The sequence below is a fragment of the Siphateles boraxobius genome, unplaced genomic scaffold (assembly GCF_051911475.1).
Source record: "Siphateles boraxobius isolate OS27281-9 unplaced genomic scaffold, OSU_SipBor_1 92, whole genome shotgun sequence".
NCBI classification, from domain to species: domain Eukaryota; kingdom Metazoa; phylum Chordata; class Actinopteri; order Cypriniformes; family Leuciscidae; genus Siphateles; species Siphateles boraxobius.
The window spans coordinates 67,501-85,089 of NW_027509222.1; the positions used below are offsets into that span (position 1 = coordinate 67,501).

Sequence of the window (17,589 nt, forward strand, 5' to 3'; positions counted from 1 at the left end):
CTTGTGTGCAACGGAAAGCTTGGATGTTAAAGTTTCTTCATGGAAGCATCGATGCATCAGTCGGTTCCGGAAGTAAAAACTTGACTTAAAAAGTAAAAAATGTATTTTTATCGTTAGCTTCTAAACCTGTAAAGTCAGCCCTACTGTGAGCTAACAGGCTTAATCAATGGAATTTGCTTCTGGCCCGTATTATTACAACTTCTTTTTAATAAGTAAACAGTGGAATTTTTAGTGAAAAACTACATTACCCATGATTCTGTACAAACAATTCCACCAATCAGAGAGGCGAAACAAGCGAAACTCCGCCCACTCCCATGAAGCACAGCGAATGATGTAATAGAGTCGATCTCCTGACGCTCTCACAATACTTGAAAATTTTGCGTATATATGCATATTTTTCAAATATATTAAACTTGAAATATTTATAGTAGTTTTATATTCCTTGGTTGTTTTTAAATTGATTATACTCTTTTCAGTGCTTCATGTTGCTGTAGTTCTATCCCTCATTGAAGCCGTTAAGTTCACAGATTTGGACCTTTTTATTTTTGTCTGATTTTCACATAGTTTTTTGCTTCAAATCAAAGTTTGTAATGTTATGATCCTCCTCTCGGCTGGTCGGGTTGTTTCATGGCTTATAACGCTTTAAAGAAGAAAAATGAATGGAAAAAATACTTCCAGAACCAACTCCATAAAGAAGCTTTTTGTTATTTTTAAGAGTGTATATAAGAAAATATCAAAATACATGTGTAAAAATAATCATTCAAACTGTAAATTATTTCTGTATGAGTCGCATTCAGAGCATATAAACACATACAGTGACACTAACACTAAATAACATGGCAGAAGAACCTTTATTTGGATTATTATTGCTAATAAATGCAGCTATTTATTGAACATTGGTGCCTTATTAATTTATTTGCAGGCGTGTTTCTATGATTTTACCACAGTTAAGTGGGTTTCAGAAATCACTCTGCATAAGCTCAGTTAACTCACTCAGATTTACTGTTTGCCACATGTGTTTTGGGGAGATGGTACTGAATGATTACCATATCCACGTATCACGGTATTTTTATCATAAACCAAATTAGTTCAGAAAATACCATGGTGATATTGAAAAAAGCCCAAACTATACTTTAATGCTATGACACAAATTTGTCATCAGCACAGAACATGCTTTTCAGATCTTTCTAACCACAGTTTCACATGCACAATGGTTTGTTTGTTTTTGCAGTAATTAGTTTGTCCAAAAGAAGTGTTTTCCAAATAAACTGGGGCGGCTCGAACGAAATATGAACCAAAACGAACCAAACACAGCTCTTCACACTACGCTCTTTTAGCCCAGTGATTTAAGTTACGTTGTAAAATATACGTTAAGCGAACCAGGACTAATGTATCGTTTCCAAGAGAAACCGAACTTTAAGTGTGAACACACCCTGAGAGCTGCACGCAACTCCAGTTTAAACTATTACAAAGGTATTTTTATCGCTCATACGTTTTTGAGGCAAAAATACCGTAACCTGGACAAGGATGCAACTTTCTTTCAAATTGAGCATACTTTAAAAAGTCTACACTTTCGATTGCACGTACAAACAAAAAACTGAAGTATACTTTGGGCTTAAAGGGATAGTTCACCCAAAAATGAAAATTAGCCCATGATTTACTCGCCCTCAAGTCATCAGGTGTATATGATATTCTTCTTTCAGACGAATACAATCAAAGTTGTTTTAAAATACAACGTTAATAATGTCCTTCTGAAGCGAAGCGATGTGTAATGTGTTAACTATGAATATTTTTCTTACACAAAGTAAGATTCTCGCTTCCGACAGACTGCCGTACGCAATTATTTACAATTTAAGTGGAATCCGTATGTTTGCTTGGCTGGAAGCTAGGTATTTTGCTTTATAAAGTTTTAAATATGGATATTTTTCTTACACAAACTCATGGCTTTGCTTCAGAAGGCCTTTATTAACCCGCCGGTGACTGTGGAGCACTTTTATGATGGATATATGCACTTTTATGATGGATAGATGCACTTTTATGATGGATAGATGCACTTTTATGATGGATTGATGCACTTTTATGATGGATAGATACTATTATGATGGATAGATGCACTTTTATGATGGATAGATGCACTTTTATGATGGATAGATGCGCTTTTATGATGAATAGATGCACTTTTATGAATTGATGTACTTTTATTAGGGATAGATGCACTTTTATGATGGATAGATGCACTTTTATGATGGATAGATGCACTTTTATGATGGAGAGATGCACTTTTATGATGAATAGATGCACTTTTATGATGGATTGATGCACATTTATCATGGATAGATGCACTTTTATGATGGATAGATGCACTTTTATGATGGATAGATGCACTTTTATGATAGATAGATGCACTTTTATGATGGATAGATGCGCTTTTATGTTGGATAGATGCACTTTTATGATGGATAGATGCACATTTATCATGGATAGATGCACTTTTATGATGGATAGATGCGCTTTTATGATGGATAGATGCACTTTTATGATGGATAGATGCGCTTTTATGATGAATAGATGCACTTTTATGATGAATAGATGCACTTTTATGATGGATAGATGCACTTTTATGATGGATTGATGCACATTTATCATGGATAGATGCACTTTTATGATGGATAGATGCACTTTTATGATGGATAGATGCACTTTTATGATAGATAGATGCACTTTTATGATGGATAGATGCGCTTTTATGTTGGATAGATGCACTTTTATGATGGATAGATGCACATTTATCATGGATAGATGCACTTTTATGATGGATAGATGCGCTTTTATGATGGATAGATGCACTTTTATGATGGATAGATGCACTTTTATGATGGATAGATGCACTTTTATGATGGATAGATGCGCTTTTATGATGGATAGATGCACTTTTATGATGGATAGATGCACTTTTATGATGGACAGATGCACTTTTATGTTGGATAGATGCGCTTTTATGATGAATACATGCAAATTTATCATGGATAGATGCACTTTTATGATGGATAGATGCGCTTTTATGATGGATAGATGCACTTTTATGATGGACAAATGCACTTTTATGATGGATAGATGCACTTTTATGATGGATAGATGCACTTTTATGATGGATAGATGCGCTTTTATGATGAATAGATGCACTTTTATGATGAATTGATGTACTTTTATTAGGGATAGATGCACTTTTATGATGGATAGATGCACTTTTATGATGGATAGATGCACTTTTATGATGGAGAGATGCACTTTTATGATGGAGAGATGCACTTTTATGATGGATAGATGCACTTTTATCAAGGATAGATGCACTTTTATGATGGACAGATGCACTTTTATGATGGAGAGATGCACTTTTATGATGGAGAGATGCGCTTTTATGTTGGATAGATGCGCTTTTATGATGAATAGATGCACATTTATCATGGATAGATGCACTTTTATGATGGATAGATGCGCTTTTATGTTGGATAGATGCGCTTTTATGATGAATAGATGCACTTTTATGATGAATTTATGCACTTTTATTATGGATAGATGCACTTTTATGATGGATAGATGCGCTTTTATGATGGATAGATGCACATTTATCATGGATAGATGCGCTTTTATGATGGATAGATGCACTTTTATGATGGATAGATGCACTTTTATGATGGATAGATGCACTTTTATGATGGATAGATGCACTTTTATGATGGATAGATGCACTTTTATGATGGATAGATGCGCTTTTATGATGAATAGATGCACTTTTATGATGAATTGATGTACTTTTATTAGGGATAGATGCACTTTTATGATGGATAGATGCACTTTTATGATGGATAGATGCACTTTTATGATGGATTGATGTACATTTATCATGGATAGATGCACTTTTATGATGGATAGATGCGCTTTTATGTTGGATAGATGCGCTTTTATGATGAATAGATGCACTTTTATGATGAATTGATGCACTTTTATTATGGATAGATGCACTTTTATGATGGATAGATGCACTTTTATGATGGAGAGATGCACTTTTATGATGGATAGATGCACTTTTATGATGAATAGATGCACTTTTATGATGAATTGATGCACTTTTATTATGGATAGATGCGCTTTTATGATGAATAGATCCGCTTTTATGATGAACTTCTGCACTTTTATTATGGATAGATGCACTTTTATGATTGAAAGATGCACTTTTATGATGGATAGATGCACTTTTATGATGGATAGATGCACTTTTATGATGGAGAGATGCACTTTTATGATGGATAGATGCACTTTTATAATGGAGAGATGCACTTTTATGATGGACAGATGCACTTTTATGATGGATAGATGCGCTTTTATGTTGGATAGATGCGCTTTTATGATGGACAGATGCACTTTTATGATGGACAGATGCACTTTTATGATGGATAGATGCACTTTTATGATGGACAGATGCACTTTTATGATGGATAGATGCACTTTTATGATGGATAGATGCACTTTTATGATGGATAGATGCGCTTTTATGATGAATAGATGCACTTTTATGATGAATTGATGTACTTTTATTAGGGATAGATGCACTTTTATGATGGATAGATGCACTTTTATGATGGATAGATGCACTTTTATGATGGATAGATGCACTTTTATGATGGAGAGATGCACTTTTATGATGAATAGATGCACTTTTATGATGGATTGATGCACATTTATCATGGATAGATGCACTTTTATGATGGATAGATGCGCTTTTATGTTGGATAGATGCGCTTTTATGATGAAGAGATGCACTTTTATGATGAATTGATGCACTTTTATTATGGATAGATGCACTTTTATGATGGATAGATGCACTTTTATGATGGAGAGATGCACTTTTATGATGGATAGATGCACTTTTATGATGAATAGATGCACTTTTATGATGAATTGATGCACTTTTATTATGGATAGATGCGCTTTTATGATGAATAGATGCGCTTTTATGATGAACTTATGCACTTTTATTATGGATAGATGCACTTTTATGATTGAAAGATGCACTTTTATGATGGATAGATGCACTTTTATGATGGATAGATGCACTTTTATGATGGAGAGATGCACTTTTATGATGGATAGATGCACTTTTATAATGGAGAGATGCACTTTTATGATGGACAGATGCACTTTTATGATGGATAGATGCGCTTTTATGTTGGATAGATGCGCTTTTATGATGGACAGATGCACTTTTATGATGGATAGATGCAGTTTTATGATGGACAGATGCACTTTTATGATGGATAGATGCACTTTTATGATGGATAGATGCACTTTTATGATGGACAGATGCACTTTTATGTTGGATAGATGCACTGTTATTATGGATAGATGCACTTTTATGATGGATAGATGCACTTTTATGATGGAGAGATGCACTTTTATGATGGATAGATGCACTTTTATGATGGAGAGATGCACTTTTATGATGGATTGATGCACTTTTATGATGAATAGATGCACTTTTATGATGGATAGATGCACTTTTATGATGTAGAGATGCACTTTTATGATGGAGAGATGCACTTTTATGATGGAGAGATGCACTTTTATGATGGATAGATGCACTTTTATAATGGAGAGATGCACTTTTATGATGGAGAGATGCACTTTTATGATGGACAGATGCACTTTTATGATGGATAGATGCACTTTTATGATGGAGAGATGCACTTTTATGATGGATTGATGCACTTTTATGATGAATAGATGCACTTTTATGATGGATAGATGCACTTTTATGATGGAGAGATGCACTTTTATGATGGATAGATGCACTTTTATGATGAATAGATGCACTTTTATGATGAATTGATGCACTTTTATTATGGATAGATGCGCTTTTATGATGAATAGATGCGCTTTTATGATGAACTTATGCACTTTTATTATGGATAGATGCACTTTTATAATGGAGAGATGCACTTTTATGATGGAGAGATGCACTTTTATGATGGACAGATGCACTTTTATGATGGATAGATGCACTTTTATGATGGAGAGATGCACTTTTATGATGGATTGATGCACTTTTATGATGAATAGATGCACTTTTATGATGGATAGATGCACTTTTATGATGGAGAGATGCACTTTTATGATGGATAGATGCACTTTTATGATGAATAGATGCACTTTTATGATGAATTGATGCACTTTTATTATGGATAGATGCGCTTTTATGATGAATAGATGCGCTTTTATGATGAACTTATGCACTTTTATTATGGATAGATGCACTTTTATGATTGAAAGATGCACTTTTATGATGGATAGATGCACTTTTATGATGGATAGATGCACTTTTATGATGGAGAGATGCACTTTTATGATGGATAGATGCACTTTTATAATGGAGAGATGCACTTTTATGATGGACAGATGCACTTTTATGATGGATAGATGCGCTTTTATGTTGGATAGATGCGCTTTTATGATGGACAGATGCACTTTTATGATGGATAGATGCAGTTTTATGATGGACAGATGCACTTTTATGATGGATAGATGCACTTTTATGATGGATAGATGCACTTTTATGATGGACAGATGCACTTTTATGTTGGATAGATGCACTGTTATTATGGATAGATGCACTTTTATGATGGATAGATGCACTTTTATGATGGAGAGATGCACTTTTATGATGGATAGATGCACTTTTATGATGGAGAGATGCACTTTTATGATGGATTGATGCACTTTTATGATGAATAGATGCACTTTTATGATGGATAGATGCACTTTTATGATGTAGAGATGCACTTTTATGATGGAGAGATGCACTTTTATGATGGAGAGATGCACTTTTATGATGGATAGATGCACTTTTATAATGGAGAGATGCACTTTTATGATGGAGAGATGCACTTTTATGATGGACAGATGCACTTTTATGATGGATAGATGCACTTTTATGATGGAGAGATGCACTTTTATGATGGATTGATGCACTTTTATGATGAATAGATGCACTTTTATGATGGATAGATGCACTTTTATGATGGAGAGATGCACTTTTATGATGGATAGATGCACTTTTATAATGGAGAGATGCACTTTTATGATGGACAGATGCACTTTTATGATGTATAGATGCGCTTTTATGTTGGATAGATGCGCTTTTATGTTGGATAGATGCGCTTTTATGATGAATAGATGCACTTTTATGATGGATAGATGCACTTTTATGATGGACAGATGCACTTTTATGTTGGATAGATGCACTTTTATTATGGATAGATGCACTTTTATGATGGATAGATGCACTTTTATGATGGAGAGATGCACTTTTATGATGGATAGATGCACTTTTATAATGGAGAGATGCACTTTTATGATGGACAGATGCACTTTTATGATGTATAGATGCGCTTTTATGTTGGATAGATGCGCTTTTATGTTGGATAGATGCGCTTTTATGATGGATAGATGCACTTTTATGATGGACAGATGCACTTTTATGTTGGATAGATGCGCTTTTATGATGGATAGATGCTCTTTTATGATGGATAGATGCACTTTTATGATGGATAGATGCACTTTTATGATGGATAGATGCTCTTTTATGATGGATAGATGCGCTTTTATGATGGATAGGTGTGCTTTTATGTTGGATAGATGCGCATTTATGAAGGATAGATGCGCTTTTATGATAGATAGATGCACTTTGATGGACTTCAAAACATAAAACAACCATTCACTGCCGTTCTAATGCTTGGCAGAGCCAGGATATTTCTTATTATAACTCTGATTGTATTTGTCTGAAAGAAGAACGTCATATACACCTAGGATGACATGAGGGTGAGTAAATCATGGGCTTATTTTCATTTTTGGATGAACTATCCCTTTAAATACACCGTGGCACTTTTGCTGCTTTCGTTTTGACGTCATCAGCAACATATGCAGTTTGTTGTATATTACATGCAGTAGTAGGTAGTATGCACAGACTACATGATATGATATGTAGCTCCATTTATTTGCAGCGAGGGCTCTGTTTATGAGGGGGCGCTCTGACTGTCTTGATTGAGATTGCTTTTCTGTTTCTCCTGGTGTGCGGATGGCTAACTTCTCTGGCTTGGCGGCCTCTTTCCCTACATCTCCTTCACTCAATCTTCTGTCTCTGGCGCTGGCTCTTTCCCCGTGCTCACGCATGCTGCCTTTCGCTTAGACCCCGGCTCGCCAAAGAAATGCCGTGCTCGCTTTGGGCTCAACCAACAAACGGACTGGTGTGGCCCCTGCAGGTGTGTACTACTGTCCTTCTGTCCCGCATGAATCTGTCACTAACATGAGTGCTCTTTAACTGCGCTGTCCTGCAGAGTTCAGCTCCAGCCCTGATCCTGTTCGTTTCAAGAGCGAAACTCTGCAGGACAGTTTCCCAGCTCTGCTTTAATGAAACCGATGCGCTACAAACGCCTTCACTGTTTCGGCTCTGTCCATCAAGCTTTGAGTCGTAGTCCTGTGTGAACCAACCAGTCATTACTTGTGCACAGTGGAGGACGAAACACACAAAAAATAAAGTGACTGAGTAAAAGTGCAGATATACAAAGTCAAAGTTTATTTACCAATATGCTTTACAACATATCATTAAACATCCAAATACCATAAAAGGAAAGGTAAGACCGAAAAAATTAAATATTGACAAATTCTTAATCATTCAAAAAGTCATAATCAAAAAAGACAATCATTTAGGGGACATTGACAGCCAGTGAAAAGTAGTAAATTTAATGAGAAAGAAAGCGTGCTGCGTGACACGAGATGAACCTCATTGGTTCTTGAGAAGCTCAAACGTGCTGCGTGACACGAGAATGAACCTCATTGGTTCTTGAGAAGCTCAAACGTGCTGCGTGACACGAGAATGAACCTCATTGGTTCTTGAGAAGCTCAAACGTGCTGCGTAACACGAGAATGAACTTCATTGGTTCTTGAGAAGCTCAAATGTGCTGTGTAACACGAGAATGAACCTCATTGGTTCTTGAGAAGCTCAAACGTGCTGTGTAACACGAGAATGAACTCATTGGTTCTTGAGAAGCTCAAACGTGCTGTGTAACACGAGAATGAACCTCATTGGTTCTTGAGAAGCTCAAACGTGCTGTGTAACACGAGAATGAACCTCATTGGTTCTTGAGAAGCTCAAACGTGCTGTGTAACACGAGAATGAACCTCATTGGTTCTTGAGAAGCTCAAACGTGCTGCGTGACATGAGAATGAACCTCATTGGTTCTTGAGAAGCTCAAACGTGCTGCATAATATGAGAATGAACCTCATTGGTTCTTGCTGAAGCTCAAACGTGCTGCGTAACACGAGAATGAACCTCATTGGTTCTTGCAGAAGCTCAAACGTGCTGCGTAAAACGAGATGAACCTCATTGGTTCTTGCAGAAGCTCAAACGTGCTGCGTAACACGAGATGAACCTCATTGGTCCTTGAGAAGCTCAAACGTGCTGCGTAACACGAGAATGAACCTCATTGGTTCTTGAGAAGCTCAAACGTGCTGCGTAACACTAGAATGAACCTCATTGGTCCTTGAGAAGCTCAAACGTGCTGCGTAACACGAGATGAACCTCATTGGTCCTTGAGAAGCTCAAACGTGCTGTGTAACACGAGAATGAACCTCATTGGTTCTTGCGAGGCTCAAACGTGCTGCGTAACACGAGATGAACCTCATTGGTTCTTGCAGAAGCTCAAACGTGCTGCGTAACACGAGATGAACCTCATTGGTTCTTGAGAAGCTCAAATGTGCTGCTTAACACGAGATGAACCTCATTGGTTCTTGCAGAAGCTCAAACGTGCTGCTTAACACGAGAATGAACCTCGTTGGTTCTTGAGAAGCGCAAACGTGCTGCGTAACACGAGATGAACCTCATTGGCTCTTGAGAAGCTCAAACGTGCTGCGTAACACGAGAATGAACCTCATTGGTTCTTGCAGAAGCTCAAACGTGCTGCGTAACACGAGAATGAACCTCATTGGTTCTTGAGGAGCTCAAACGTGCTGCGTAACACGAGAATGAACCTTATTGGTTCTTGCAGAAGCTCAAACGTGATGCGTTACACGAGATGAACCTCATTGGCTCTTGAGAAGCTCAAACGTGCTGCGTAACACGAGAATGAACCTCATTGGTTCTTGAGAAGCTCAAACGAGCTGCGTAACACTAGAATGAACCTCATTGGTTCTTGAGAAGCTCAAACGAGCTGCGTAACACTAGAATGAACCTCATTGGCTCTTGAGAAGCTCAAATGTGCTGTGTAACACTAGAATGAACCTCATTGGCTCTTGAGAAGCTCAAACGTGCTGCGTAACACGAGATGAACCTCATTGGCTCTTGAGAAGCTCAAACGTGCTGCTTAACACGAGAATGAACCTCATTGGCTCTTGAGAAGCTCAAACGTGCTGCGTAACACGAGATGAACCTCATTGGTTCTTGAGAAGCTCAAACGTGCTGCGTTACACGAGAATGAACCTCATTGGTCCTTGAGAAGCTCAAAGTGCTGCGTAACACTAGAATGAACCTCATTGGTTCTTGAGAAGCTCAAACGTGCTGCTTAACACGAGATGAACCTCATTGGTTGTTGCAGAAGCTCAAACGTGCTGCGTTACTCGAGAATGAACCTCATTGGTTCTTGAGAAGCTCAAACGTGCGGTGTAACACGAGAATGAACCTCATTGGTTCTTGAGAAGCTCAAACGTGCTGCGTATCACGAGAATGAACCTCATTGGTTCTTGAGAAGCTCAAACGTGCTGCGTAACACGAGAATGAACCTCATTGGTTCTTGCAGAAGCTCAAACGTGCTGCGTTACACGAGAATGAACCTCATTGGTTCTTGAGAAGCTCAAACGTGCTGTGTAACACGAGAATGAACTTCATTGGTTCTTGAGAAGCTCAAACGTGCTGTGTAACACTAGAATGAACCTCATTGGTTCTTGAAAAGCTCAAACGCGCTGCGTAACACAAGATGAACCTCATTGGTTCTTGAGAAGCTCAAACGTGCTGCGTAACACTAGAATGAACCTCATTGGTCCTTGAGAAGCTCAAATGTGCTGTGTAACACTAGAATGAACCTCATTGGCTCTTGAGAAGCTCAAACGTGCTGCGTAACACGAGATGAACCTCATTGGCTCTTGAGAAGCTCAAACGTGCTGCTTAACACGAGAATGAACCTCATTGGCTCTTGAGAAGCTCAAACGTGCTGCGTAACACGAGATGAACCTCATTGGCTCTTGAGAAGCTCAAACGTGCTGCTTAACACGAGAATGAACCTCATTGGTTCTTGAGAAGCTCAAACGTGCTGTGTAACACGAGAATGAACTTCATTGGTTCTTGAGAAGCTCAAACGTGCTGTGTAACACTAGAATGAACCTCATTGGTTCTTGAAAAGCTCAAACGCGCTGCGTAACACAAGATGAACCTCATTGGTTCTTGAGAAGCTCAAACGTGCTGCGTAACACTAGAATGAACCTCATTGGTCCTTGAGAAGCTCAAATGTGCTGTGTAACACTAGAATGAACCTCATTGGCTCTTGAGAAGCTCAAACGTGCTGCGTAACACGAGATGAACCTCATTGGCTCTTGAGAAGCTCAAACGTGCTGCTTAACACGAGAATGAACCTCATTGGTTCTTGAGAAGCTCAAACGTGCTGCGTAACACTAGAATGAACCTCATTGGTCCTTGAGAAGCTCAAATGTGCTGTGTAACACTAGAATGAACCTCATTGGCTCTTGAGAAGCTCAAACGTGCTGCGTAACACGAGATGAACCTCATTGGCTCTTGAGAAGCTCAAACGTGCTGCTTAACACGAGAATGAACCTCATTGGCTCTTGAGAAGCTCAAACGTGCTGCTTAACACGAGAATGAACCTCATTGGCTCTTGAGAAGCTCAAACGTGCTGCGTAACACGAGATGAACCTCATTGGTTCTTGAGAAGCTCAAACGTGCTGCGTTACACGAGAATGAACCTCATTGGTCCTTGAGAAGCTCAAAGTGCTGCGTAACACTAGAATGAACCTCATTGGTTCTTGAGAAGCTCAAACGTGCTGCTTAACACGAGATGAACCTCATTGGTTGTTGCAGAAGGTCAAACGTGCTGCGTTACACGAGAATGAACCTCATTGGTTCTTGAGAAGCTCAAACGTGCTGTGTAACACGAGAATGAACCTCATTGGTTCTTGAGAAGCTCAAACGTGCTGTGTAACACTAGAATGAATCTCATTGGTTCTTGAGAAGCTCAAACGTGCTGCGTAACACGAGAATGAACCTCATTGGTTCTTGAGAAGCTCAAACGTGCTGCGTAATACGAGAATGAACCTCATTGGTTCTTGCAGAAGCTCAAACGTGCTGCGTTACACGAGAATGAACCTCATTGGTTCTTGAGAAGCTCAAACGTGCTGTGTAACACGAGAATGAACTTCATTGGTTCTTGAGAAGCTCAAACGTGCTGTGTAACACTAGAATGAACCTCATTGGTTCTTGAAAAGCTCAAACGCGCTGCGTAACACAAGATGAACCTCATTGGTTCTTGAGAAGCTCAAACGTGCTGCGTAACACTAGAATGAACCTCATTGGCTCTTGAGAAGCTCAAACGTGCTGCGTAACACGAGATGAACCTCATTGGTTCTTGAGAAGCTCAAACGTGCTGTGTAACACGAGAATGAACCTCATTGGCTCTTGAGAAGCTCAAACGTGCTGCGTAACACTAGAATGAACCTCATTGGCTCTTGAGAAGCTCAAACGTGCTGCGTAACACGAGAATGAACCTCATTGGTTCTTGAGAAGCTCAAACGTGCTGCGTAATACTAGAATGAACCTCATTGGTTCTTGAGAAGCTCAAACGTGCTGCGTAACACTAGAATGAACCTCATTGGCTCTTGAGAAGCTCAAATGTGCTGCGTAACACTAGAATGAACCTCATTGGCTCTTGAGAAGCTCAAACGTGCTGTGTAACACGAGATGAACCTCATTGGCTCTTGAGAAGCTCAAACGTGCTAAGTAACACGAGAATGAACCTCATTGGTTCTTGAGAAGCTCAAACGAGCTGCGTAACACGAGATGAACCTCATTGGCTCTTGAGAAGCTCAAACGTGCTGCGTAACACGAGATGAACCTCATTGGTTCTTGAGAAGCTCAAACGGGCTGCGTAACACTAGAATGAACCTCATTGGTTCTTGAGAAGCTCAAACGTCCTGCGTAACACGAGAATGAACCTCATTGGTTCTTGAGAAGCTCAAACGTGCTGCGTAACACGAGATGAACCTCATTGGCTCTTGAGAAGCTCAAACGTGCTGCGTAACACTAGAATGAACCTCATTGGTTCTTGAGAAGCTCAAACGTGATGCGTAACACTAGAATGAACCTCATTGGCTCTTGAGAAGCTCAAACGTGCTAAGTAACACGAGAATGAACCTCATTGGTTCTTGAGAAGCTCAAACGAGCTGCGTAACACGAGATGAACCTCATTGGTTCTTGCAGAAGCTCAAACGTGCTGCGTTACACGAGAATGAACCTCATTGGTTCTTGAGAAGCTCAAACGAGCTGCGTAACACGAGAATGAACCTCATTGGCTCTTGAGAAGCTCAAACGTGCTGCGTAACACGAGATGAACCTCATTGGTTCTTGAGAAGCTCAAACGAGCTGCGTAACACGAGATGAACCTCATTGGTTCTTGAGAAGCTCAAACGTGCTGCGTAACACTAGAATGAACCTCATTGGTTCTTGAGAAGCTCAAACGAGCTGCGTAACACTAGAATGAACCTCATTGGTTCTTGAGAAGCTCAAACGAGCTGCGTAACACGAGATGAACCTCATTGGTTCTTGAGAAGCTCAAACGAGCTGCGTAACACTAGAATGAACCTCATTGGTTCTTGAGAAGCTCAAACGAGCTGCGTAACACGAGAATGAACCTCATTGGTTCTTGAGAAGCTCAATCGTGCAGCAAGAGTAACGAGTAACAAAATAACACAAATAACAATGCTAGTCCATGCTAGAAGTGCAGAATGACGCAACACGAGTGACGTCTGTGGAATCATCCCGAACGTTGAAGTGTTCAGCTCACGCCTCCTCGTGTGCCTCCAGTGAACGTCTGCTCGCTGTGGTCAGCATGAGCTCGAGCTTCACATCGTTAAGCTCAGTTTCCTGCGGTGGCCGAGCGCTGCTAACGCTCCTGTCAGGGACACTTTGATGCGGGCGAGAGTGTGTGTGTGTGTGTGTGTGTGAGACTTTGATTTGTGTCTGAAGTGACTGCGGTGGATCTGATCTCCAGGCTCTCCTGACGGGTTGGCACTGTGGTTTGGTAGCGCTGCGGTTTACAGACGATACCTGATAACACTTTCTACTTCAACACTACCCAATCTCATGCATGATACAACAACAGCATTTCAAAGTTAAAGACCACTTCATTTTAGGACAAACTATTCCTTCTCTATTCCAACTATTCCTAAAGTCCAAAAACATTGTTTTTTCATGCATTTTGTCTCCTTTCAGACGAGTGGAAAGAAAAATCCACAATACACATTTAAGTTTTTATTTCATTACACTTTTGTCTATTTGTGACTAAAGATTAGAAATCTCCACTTTAGAAGCTTCACACACACCAAACTTTACAGTGTTATTCCAATTTATATTCATATCATATCATTCACCTGATTTATAGAGCAATACATATCCTACATGGGGAAAATGTATTTTACCCTTTGATTCTAATGTCAACAAAATCAAACAAGAATTTTAAACCTGGCTTTATCCATTGTGCAGATGTATGCTCTGGAAATGTATGCAAATTAGTGCATATTTAATTAGATGATGCCTGATTTGCATTTTAACCATTTAAGATGTTTTTTTTTTCTTAGTGCTGTCCTTAGAAAGTTTCACATGATATTTGCATATAGTCCACACAAATCTTATGATCCTCATTCGTCATTCTTCCTCATTTTAATGATTACAATCTTTATTTAAGTAGGACTAAACCTCGTTCCTGCTTGAGAACGCAGTGTGGAAAACATGCCTTGGTGGTTTTAAATAGGTTTTTCCTGAATTTGATTTATGTTTTATTATCTAATTGACTGTTAGGTTGAAAGATCCGGCCCACATCTGGGCCGTGTTGAATCCCCATGTACCGACACTGTTGCTGTCTGGCTCTGATCTTTTTAACTTTAAGGTTTAAGTTGGTTCAAAAATGTATCTTAAATTTAGATTTATGTGTGAACTTACTGAAGAGTCGTAATTTCTGAATGAAAACATTCACACGCCGGTTTTGAGCACAAATGCGTGGGTTACGACATCGTCATGTGACTTAGATAACAAAGGGTAGAGCAGTAGCTCATTTTCTTGCATAACTGTTCGTTTTGGTAACACTTTATTTTACAGTGTCCGTTACATAGATTTCATGTATGTACCGTAGTAATAACAATAAATTATGCATAATTACATGCAACTAACCCTCAACCAAACCCTAATCCTAGTCAGTACATGTAGTTAATATTACTCAGTACTTAAATATATAATTACACTGTAACAATGACACCTTAAAATAAAGTGTTACCTTTGTTTTTTGTGTGCTTTTATTTTCTGTCATAGTTCATATTTGTGACGTTTCACATCCACGCTTTATTCACAGATAACTCTCTTGACTGTTCCTAGGAGGAAAAAGAAGTGCATTCGCTACCTTCAACGAGGACGCTGCGCCAGCCCCCATTCTTCCGATGGAAGTGCTATAGACTCCTCCCCCTCACCTGTCAATCACCTACCAAGCCCCGCCTCCCCCATCAACAGGCCCCGCCCACAGAGTGGCAAACGCTCCGCCCGCCCGCCCAGACTCTCTCTCCACTTCAGCAGAATTAAAACAGAGAGCACGACACGCCAGCCACAATAACCCATGCCGAGACTCATTCCTCACGTTCTCTTTGCTCCTGTTTACTCCAAAAAAAAAAAAGAAAAAAAAAATTTGTGGCCTGTCATTCATCTTTTTAGGAAGTCGTGGCATTCGTTTTTCTCGTGGGTGAATCTCATGAAGAATGTTTTCTCTCTTTTATTCTTTTGACAATTGAGCATATTATTGTTTTCATTACCATAATGCAAAAACAACCTCTCATTTTTGTTACTGTAGTTCGGACAATTATATATGAAACAATATATATTAATCCTCTAGTGCTGTTCAGTCATTTTTAGCCGAAAAATAGTACTTTTATTCGCTTCATAGGAATGGTACGAAACTTGGTGAAGATTTTGGCACTTGCTATGTGAACAAGAAAAAAATATGGCCATGATTCGAAAAGGTTAAATGGACCTGAAAAGAATAGTCTCGCGAGAAGCTGAAAAATGACGAATTTCCTCTAGCGGAAGCGTTCGGTACTGCAGCCACACACACACACACACACACACACTGAAAGATCATTTTTTGGAGATATCAGGCTCAAATTTGGAAAACAGCTCGTTTAGATTTATGGCTTTGATTTTCTCACATTTTTAGAGTAAAACATGTTTTGGAAAATATATATTTCATATAAAAATTGAAAAAAGATTTTTTCATTACAATAATTAACTTATTAAACGTTTCACTTCAGCAATAATCTGCCAAGTGTCGTCTTTAAAAAGAGATCAAACTTAAGATGTATGACAGTTTAAGTTGGAAATTAAATTTTCAGGGCTAAGCTCACAAAGTGAATAAATAAATAACTACTGCATAAATATAATTTAGTACTATAAAATCCCCTAAAAATATTTAATAAAAAAAATTATCAAACTAAAATATAGTTAAAGAGGTCTTTTTTGACCGACACACGAACAGTACCAGAGGGTTAAATATGATTTTCTTAATAATGTTCTCATTATTGTCTGATTCTCATTAGAAAGTACAATTACAGTAGCAGAAATGAACTTATGCATCTTCAATTAAACACATTCCCGCCAAATTCTCATGACTGTATTGTCACAATCCAAAGAGACTGAATAGTCTTAAAGCCTCGATTTTCTTCGCATGAAATGGATTTCTTCCTTCATCTCTTGCTTTTGTGTAGTATGATCTGTATATTTCTTGGTGAGATTCAGCCACTGTGTGTTAAAACGGCTCACGACTGACGATAATCGATCATTTAAACGCCATGTCTCTACATCACTGAAAAGTTCTCAATTCAAGTAAATGTGTTGTAAAACTTATTCTTTTATAGATATGAAAGTCCGTAAATAACTAAACTTTTATATGTTTTTATGTAAAGAGAAAAAAAAAACAAAAAAAAATCTTGGGCTGTTTACTTTTCTTCTTACCAGTGCCATTTTTAAGTTTTTGTTGTGTAGATCTGTACTCTGCTACGCCTGTCATACATCCAAACGTCAGCGTTTGAAATGAAGTATGTGCATGTATTTCGTATGTTTCAGAAACTCTGCTTTGTGTGTGTGTGTGTGTGTGTGTGTGTGTGTGTTCACTCGGGTCTGTCTCAGTCACGCCAGCAGAGGGAGCCAGCTCTTACTTTCGCTTCTGATGTAACAATCATTCTCTAGATTTATTAAAATATTTTGAAAACTCTGTTTAA

At 38.6% G+C, this 17,589-nt stretch overlaps 1 protein-coding gene across 1 annotated transcript in view; it reads left to right on the top strand.

Annotated features, from left to right (window-relative positions):
• Positions 1–17,584, top strand: part of tcf7 (transcription factor 7) — a 77,201-nt gene extending 59,617 nt beyond the window's left edge. The window contains exons 10-11 of the mRNA XM_077224751.1: positions 8,243–8,315; positions 15,701–17,584. Of these exons, the coding sequence (XP_077080866.1) occupies positions 8,243–8,315; positions 15,701–15,932 (305 nt within the window). The 3' untranslated portion in view covers positions 15,933–17,584. The remainder of the gene's footprint in view (positions 1–8,242; positions 8,316–15,700) is intronic.
• Positions 17,585–17,589: the final 5 nt, after the last annotated feature.